Consider the following 9143-nt stretch of genomic DNA (forward strand, 5'->3'; position numbering starts at 1 on the left):
CATTTCCCACCAGAAAATTCGGCTCAGATCAGAAGAAACTTAAATGTGAAAAAACGATAAAAAATAATCACCACTTTGTTGTAAAATTTAGAGCTGTGATGCAACATATAAACATGTTATTGATAGGTAAAGATAAAATATAAAGATGGCATGATGAGCAGAATAATGTTCCAGACAAGCTCTGTATTTTGGACCGTGGGAATAGTTGTAAAAATTCTATTGGTTTGTGACCTAAATGCGCTTTATTTATGTTATTGCGCAGTTCTAAGTTTTCATCTTTTTCTGGTCTTTGTTTTTAATGTTTACGCATGAAACGGTATGTTTATTACAACATTTAGGTAGATTTGCTGTTCTAAACTGACTGACAATTATTACCGTCGTATTAACATATCCATTGAGAAGTGGTTTTATCCCGTGCCACAGAGAATATCTAACAAAGCAGTTTTTGTTTTGAAAATGGGAGAGCAATCTTCTGTGGCCTTCTATAAATTTACGAAATTCATGAATTTTCTGTATTTCGGTGGATAAATTGCGATATTATCTGCAATAAAAAGAAGAACAAAAAGGTCATAATATAATGATTCCATGTATGCTTATTTATTGTTGAGCGGTCTTTTTTGCCACAAGTAAAGAGCGCATGCGCATTAAAATAAAAACATCAGGTAAAAATCATAGCAGCCAACGGAATTGTAAATTCGGTTATATTGCTGGTTGAATTGGGAGGGCTATATTTGCTGTTTGAATTAGGAGTAGGAGTGCAGTATCTATTGGTTAAGAGGTGGGGTTGGGGGAGGTTTGTGTTGGGAGGGCTATATTTGCCGTCTGAATCTGGAGAGCTATACTTGCTATTTGAATTATTTGGGCTATATTTGCTGGTTGGATTGGGTGGACTATAATTTACTGTTTGATTTGGATGGGCTGTATCTGCTGGATGTATTAGGAGGGCTATACTTGCTGGATGAATTGGGGTGGCTATATTTTTGGTTGAACTTGGATGGCTATATTTGCTGTTCGTGGTGGGAGGGTTATATCTGTTGTCTGAATTTGAGGGGCTATATTTGCTATTTGAATTGGGTGGGCTATATTTTCTGGTTGGATTGGGTGGACTATTTTTGCTGGTTGGATTGGGTGGCCTATATTTGCTGGTTGGATTGGGTGGACTATATTTGCTGTTTGAATTAGGTGGGCTATATTTGCTGGTTGGATTGGGTGGACTATATTTGCTGGTTGGATTGGGTGGACTATATTTGCTGTTTGAATTAGGTGGGCTATATTTGCTGGTGGGATTGGGTGGACTATATTTGCTGTTTGAATTAGGTGGGCTATATTTGCTGGTTGGATTTGGTGGACTATATATGCTGTTTGAATTAGGTGGGCTATATTTGCTGTTTGAATTAGGTGGGCTATATTTGCTGGTTGTACTGGGTGGACTATATTTGGTGTTTGAATTAGGTGGGCTATATTTGCTGTTTGAATTAGGTTGGCTATATTTGTTGGTTGGATTTGGTGGACTATATTTGCTGTTTGAATTAGGTGGGCTATATTTGCTGGTTGGATTGGGTGGACTATATTTGCTGGTTGGATTGGGTGGCCTATACTTGCTGTTTGATTTAGGTGGGCTATATTTGCTGGTGGGATTGGGTGGACTATATTTTCTGTTTGAATTGGATGGGCTATATTTGCTGGTTGGATTGGGTGGACTTTATTTGTTGGTTGCATTTGGAGGGCTGTATTTGCTGGTTTCATTTTAAGGGCTGTATTTGCTGGAAGGACTGGGAGGGCTGTATTTGCTGGTTGCTTTGGGAGGGCTATATTTCTAGTTGCGTTGGGAGGGCTATATTTGCTGGTTGAATTAGGAGGGCAGAATCTATTGGTTGAATTAGGATGGGGGGCTATATTTTTTGTTGAATTTGGAGGGCTTTTTGTCGTCTGAATTCGGAGAGCTATATTTGCTATTTGAATTGGGTGGGCTATATTTGCTAGTTGCGTTGGGTGGACTATATTTTCTGTTTGATTTGGATGTATTAGGAGGGCTATACTTGCTGGATGAATTGGGGTGGCTATATTTTTGGTTGAATTTGGAGGGCTATATTTGCTATTTGAATTGGGTGGGCTATATTTGCTGGTTGGATTGGGTGGCCTATATTTGCTATTTGAATTGGGTGGGCTATATTTGCTGGTTGGATTGGGTGGCCTATATTTGCTATTTGAATTGGGTGGGCTATATTTGCTGGTTGGATTGGGTGGCCTATATTTGCTATTTGAATTGGGTGGGCTATATTTGCAGGTTGGATTGGGTGGCCTATATTTGCTGTTTGAATTAGGTGGGCTATATTTGCTGGTGGGATTGGGTGGACTATATTTGCTGTTTGAATTGGATGGGCTATATTTGCTGGTTGGATTGGGTGGACTATATTTGTTGCTTGCATTTGGAGGGCTGTATTTGTTGGTATCATTTTAAGGGTTGTATTTCTGATTGCATTGGGATGGCTGTATTTGCTGGTTGCATTGGGAGAGATACATTTGCTGGTTGCATTGGGAGGGCTATATTTCTGGTTGCGTTGGGAGGGCTTTATTTGCTGGTTGCATTGGGAGGGTTATATTTGCTGGTTGCATTGGGAGGGCTGTATTTCCTGGTTGCATTGGAAGAGCTGTATTTGCTGGTTGCATTGGGAGGGTTATATTTGCTGGTTGCTTTGGGAGGGCTGTTTTTGCTGGTTGCATTGGAAGGGCTATATTTGCTGGTTGTATTGGGAGGGGATCTATTTGCTGGTTGCATTGGGAGGGCTATATTTCTGGTTGCATTGGTAGGGCTGTCTTTGCTGGTTGCATTTGGAGCGCCATAATTGCTGGTTGTTCTGGGAGGGCTACATTTTCTTTTTGAGTTTGGACAGCTATATTTGCAGGTAAATTTAGCAGGGTTATATCTGCAGATTGAATTAGGAGGGTTTTGTTTGAAACAGTATAAAGGTGTATATTAACAGAAAGAGTAAATACAAACTCAAAGATGTTTTAAGAAAATATTAGTCTTTATAAAATAGCTGTTCTTTTGTGATATATTTGTTTTTGTTTTGATTCTTGCAATACATTGTACCAATGATGATATAAAATATTTTAGTATTGTATTTAAATTTGCCAGCGGTACATTTCTACAAAATTGCTGAGCTATAATTATTAAGCTTATTTCCTTTAGTAATTAGGAAGAAACACCGCATTTTCAGACATATAATGATGTAAGGCAACACCTAAATTGCCAAACACGAACATTTCAGTGTCTCATTGCTTACATAAAATCATACAAATTCGATATCAAATTTCACTCTAGTATAACGATATACATGTATAGTGTAATTTTAGGTAATATTAGAATAAATGATCAGTAGTTAATACATTTTGGTAGTAATTATATCCCGGAAATTATACTTATAAGTAAAAGATAGGAGTTATTAAAGTATTTACACCTCATAAAAGCGAAAGGGCATGACTCAACAGAAAATTTCAACAAAGAGTCAATACCATATTATGCAATGCAAAATATGGGCAGCATAACAGAAAATTTTCGGCGAACAGTGGAATTAGGTCATCGTTGGCGGCAAAAGTACATTGGTACAGTACATGAGAGCCTTTCAGCACAAAAATACCTTTTCATTATGAGATCATTTTTGCAACTTTATATCAGAGACTACTTCCCGCAGTTCTGGGTGAAATGTAATAGTAAATTCCCTTTAATACGTACTTTGGTGATTTGCAAATGTCAAAATGCAGAAAACACGACATTCTTAGAGCATTCCATATCTTGCCAATCAAGCAAGACATCGTTGACAGAACAGAATGATAGTTTTCCAGAGTAAACTGACTGATCACAGTGGTTAATCGTTATAACATATATATAAAAGAGTACATAAAAACAGCGGAGTCGAATACTGTGGCGTCCCGTTATAACCATCGCCACATATTGGGAGCTCAAAAAAGCGAACGAACTATATTACGATACTGAACAGTCGGAATAACAACGATGGTGAAATGTCGAAACCACGATGTTGAAAACATGAAACTACGATGAAGTTAATAGAAGTCCAATTTATATCTGACTGTGACAGATTTAGAGATTTTCAAAAAATAAGGGATCTTGGCAGCTTATGTCATCATGGTATGATGCTTGTACTATTTTATTTGTTTTACGTCATAGAATATGCTTTAGTTTTATTTAGTTAACCTTTAGTCTGCTTGTGGCAAGTGCTTTTGCTTTTGCGACCAGTACAGACTAAGACCAGCTTGCAAGAATCATATGGTCTGCATTGTTCGCTGTTTAGTTAAACACCCCTTTGAATAATAAGTGGCACTGCCCATACTGACTGAATGATGGAACAGTCCGTTTTAGAAATTTAACAGGGTAAAGTTTAAATAATCATATTAACGCTTTTTCTAGTCTGAACTTCATCAGAAAAATTGGAACTTTTGAAATGATATGAAGTACGTTTTTCAGTCTCACTATTTTCTACTTGATATTCCATTAACAGGATCGCATTTTTTTTAAAATCAGAAATAGATAATTTGGGATTAAATATACAGTGGATACGATTGCATAATGTTATTAGGAAAAATAACTTTCACGACCGCAAAATATTACCTTGAATAGATAAATTTGATATGTTTGCGAATCGATATACCCTAAAAACGATCGCAAATTGTTATCAGGAATAGATAGATTTGCGGTTCGATATACCATGAACATGATGATAAACTATTACTAGGAATATAGATAACTTTGCAGTTCAATATACCATGAACACGGTCGCAAACTATCATTAGGAATAGATCATTTGCGGTTCGATACACCATGAACATGATTGCAAACTATCAGGAATAGATAATAGTATACTTTTGATAATAATATGCCAGTAGTCTTAGCTCCTATTAGAGAAGATATACTTCCAAATACTTTACTGCAGGTAACGTTTTGGATTGCAGTAATGTTTTTTTTCTCGGTAATCTATAACTTTTACCGAAATATGAGAAAGACAAGCAATGAGACAACAGTCTAAGATATCACAGAATAAAAAAAAGCTTTCTTTTTTTTTCAAAATAATTCTAACGTTAAAAACAAAATTTTATTTTTTATATTCAGTTTTGAATTTGGCATTACTGGTACAATTTGGTATATACTGATTTAGCTCTATAGATACATACATAGAGCTCCGAATTTGGCTACCCCTTTTTAGTGTCAGTCAAAAGGAAGCATGCTAATACATGCGGTCAGCTGTAAAGACGAAAGTACTAAGCTAACCTTAGAAAATTAAGTGACATCTCTGGTCATTTGACAGCGAATTGTTTCATCTAGAAACCTGTATATTATAAATAGCTTTTCGAATTCTTGATTTAAACAAGAGCAAGCAACTTGTTACAACGGCCAGTATTCCAACAAAGAAACCTCGTGCCATTTTACGGTATAACAGGTGGTAATAAATTGCTCAAAATGAAAGTGTTTGTTCACAAGATGCAATTATTTGCAAGACATTCTGTTGAAGCTAAATCATTTGTTCATTGTTTTTTCTCATTAGTGGTGAAGGAATTATAATTTATCTTAAATTTATGCCACAAACTAATTTCTTATGGGAATCAGTTAATATTGTCAGTATCTTCAATCGAAAGTCGTGTAGTAAACAGCTATGTAGACAATTATCCTGGGGAATTATCATTTGTCTTAGCTTTGGGTCTCACTTTAATATCATTTCTATGGGGAGCAATACATATCGTTTCTTCAGTCGAAATTGTAGATATAACATTATCCTTGAGAATCATAATATGTCTTAAATCTAGGCCACACATGAATCACATTTCTATGGGGAGCAATTAATATTGTATGTTTCGTGTGTATATATGAACAACACAAGAAATTGCAATATGCATTCATTAAGACCAGATTGTTTTGGGATTTCTTTCTCTTTGATATTATTTCTCAAGATACTGTATAGTGGAAATCTTTAAAAAAAGTCCCTAGGCCAAAAATTCAAAACGGTATTGGCATCTACAGGTAAGATTTAGAAAACAGCTTAAATTACATAATTTTGAAGAGTATGATAAATTTGACAGAGATGGCCTTAAATGACACATTTTACGATACGGCAGCCTTATGTTTTATTTATTAGCTCACCTGAGCACGAATTGCTCAAGGGATATTTGGTATGTAGCATCATTTAATAGTCCTCTACCATGTTTGTTCTAATTATCTCCCCTTGGGTCAAATATGGCCCCGCCCTGGGGTTCCCATGTTTATTATAGACTTACATAGGGAAACACTTTTAAAATCTTCTTGTCTTAAATCACAAGGCCCAGGGCTTTGATATTTTGTATGTAGCATCATCTAGTAGTCACCTACCAATATTGTTCAAAATATCATCCTAGGGTCAAATATGGCCCCGCTCAGGCCAGGGACACATGGTTTATATAGACTTGTATAGATAAAAAACCCTTTAAAAGTCTTGTTGTCTTAAACTGGAAGGCCCAGGCTTTTGATATTTGTTATGTTACATTGCCTAGTGGTCCTCTACCAAGATTATTCAAATATGCCCCTATGTTGAAAAGAGGCCCCACCCAGGGGAGTTCGGGGAGTGTTCCAAGTTAAACATAGACTTATATAGGAAAAATCTTCTTTTCTGAATGTTCAAGGTCTAGGCCTTTGATATTTGGTATTTATCATTGCCTAGTTGATCTCTAAGAAGATTGTTCGCATTATGCCCCTGAAGAAAAAATGAGGCCCCGCCCCGGGAGTCACTTGTTATATGTATAAGTCATAAGCTTTTTAGGAAAAAAATACTTAAAAGTCATCAGATCTTACTTCCTAGACTGTTTGATAATAATTACCTGATGATCCCAAGATATTAAGGATCACTTGACCTTGACCTACTGACCTACTTTCTTATTTTTTGAAGATACAGCCTTGAAATTTGGATGACATGTCCAGTTTTGCACACAGATCTTAATACCGACATTCAATGACCATGAATGTGACCTACTGACTTACTTTCTTGTTTTTTTTAAAGATACGGCATTGAAATATGGATGACATGTAAAGTTTTGCACACCGATCTGAAAACTGATTTTCAGTGACCTTGAATATGACCTACTGACCTACTTACTTGTTTTTTCAAGATACAGCCTTGCAATTTGGATGACATGTACAGTTTTGTACACCGATCTGAAAACTGATTTTCAGTAACCCTGAATGTGACCTACTGACCCGCATTCTTGGTTTTTAAGATACAGCTTTGAAATTTGGATGTCATGTACAGTTTTGCACACCGATCTGAAAACTGACTTTCAGTGACCAAGAATGTGACCTACTTTCTTGTTTTTAGCTCACCTGAGCAATGCTCATGTGAGTTTTTCTGATCACCCGATGTCCGGCGTCTGTCGTCTGTCTGTCTGTCGTCTGTCAACATTTAGCTTGTGTATGCGATAGAGGCTGTAATTTTCAACTGATCTTCATAAAATTTAGTCAGAATGATCACCTTAATGAAATCTAGGCTGAGTTTGAAAATGGGTTATCTCGGGTCAAAAACTAGGTCACTAGGTCAAATCAAAGAAAAACCTTGTGTATGCGATAGAGGCTGTATTTTTCAATTAATCTTCATGAATATTGGTCAGAATGATAACCTTTATGAAATCTAGGTCGAGCTTGAAAATGGGTCATCTGGGTCAAAAACTAGGTCACTAGGTCAAATCAAAGAAAAGCCTTGTGTATGCGATAGAGGCTGTATTTTTCAGTTGATCTTCAAGAATATTGGTCATAATAATTGCATTGATGAAATCTAGGCCGAGTTAGAAAATGGGTTATCTCGTGTCAAAAACTAGGTCACTAGGTCAAATCAAAGAAAAACCTTATGTATGCGATAGAGGCTGTATTTTTCAATTAATCTTCATGAATATTGGTCAGAATGATTGCCTTGATAAAATCTAGGCCGAGTTTGAAAATGGGTCATCTTGGATCAAAAACTAGGTCACTAGGTCAAATCAAAGAAAGTTTTGTGTATGCAATAGAGGCTATATTTTTCAATTGATCTTTCTGAAATTAAGTCAGAATGATTGCCTTGATAAAATCTAGGTTGAGTTTGAATATGGATCATCTGAGGTCAAAAACTAGGTCACTATGTCAAATTAAAGAAAAACCTTATGTATGCGATAGAGGCTGTATTTTTTAATTGATCTTCATTAAATTTCCTCAGAATGATTGCCTTGATAAAATCTACATTGAGTTAGATTATGACTCATTGGACTAAAAAAGTAGGTCACTAGGTCAAATGAAAGAAAACTCTTCCGTATGCGATAGAGGCTGTATTTTTCAATTAATCTTCATGAAATTTGATCAGAATGATTGCCTTGATGAAATCTAGGTCACGTTCAAATATGGGTCATCTGGGTCAAAAAGTAGGCCACTAGGTTAAATCAAAGAAAAACTTTGTGTATGCGATAGAGGCTGTATTTTTCAACTGATCTTCATGAAATTTTGTCAGAATGATAGCCTTGATAAAATCTAGGTCAAATTTGAAAATGGGTCATCTCGGGTCAAAAACTAGGTCACTAGGTCAAATCAAAGAAAAGCCTTGTGTATGCGATAGAGGCTGTATTTTTCAATTGTTCTTCATGAATATTGGTCAGAATGATTGCATTGATGAAGTCAAAGTGAAGTTCGAATATGGATAGTCTGGGATCAAAAACTAGGTCACTAGGTCAAATAAAAACAAAAACCTTGTGTATGCGATAGAGGCTGTATATTTCAATTGATCTTCATGAAATTTGGTCAGAATGATAGCCTTGATGAAATATAGGTCAAGTTGGAATATTGGTCATCTGGGGTCAAAATCTAAGTCACTAGATCAAATCAAAGAAAATACTTATTTATACTCTAGATTTTTGCTCCAATTTTAATGATAATTGGTTAGAATATTTTTTCCATGAAATCATTAGGTCAAATATGTTTGCACTGTTATGGTGTGTTTCTCAGGTGAGCGACCTAGGGCCATCTTGGCCCTCTTATTTAAGATAAAGCCATGAAATTCAGATGACATGTTCAGTTTTGCACACCGATCTTGAAACAGACTTTCAGTGACCATTGATATGACCTACTAACCTACTTTCTTGTA

At 36.0% G+C, this 9143-nt stretch overlaps 1 protein-coding gene across 1 annotated transcript; it reads right to left on the minus strand.

The window, feature by feature from the left end:
* Positions 1–658: 658 nt before the first annotated feature.
* LOC128559673 (uncharacterized) lies at positions 659–3816 on the minus strand. The gene is made up of 2 exons (XM_053552022.1): positions 3737–3816; positions 659–1655 (listed from the first exon to the last, which is right to left on the minus strand). The coding sequence occupies exons 1-2, from the start codon at positions 3814–3816 to the stop codon at positions 659–661; spliced, it is 1077 nt and encodes a 358-aa protein (XP_053407997.1).
* Positions 3817–9143: the final 5327 nt, after the last annotated feature.

This window comes from Mercenaria mercenaria, chromosome 1 (assembly GCF_021730395.1).
Source record: "Mercenaria mercenaria strain notata chromosome 1, MADL_Memer_1, whole genome shotgun sequence".
NCBI classification, from domain to species: domain Eukaryota; kingdom Metazoa; phylum Mollusca; class Bivalvia; order Venerida; family Veneridae; genus Mercenaria; species Mercenaria mercenaria.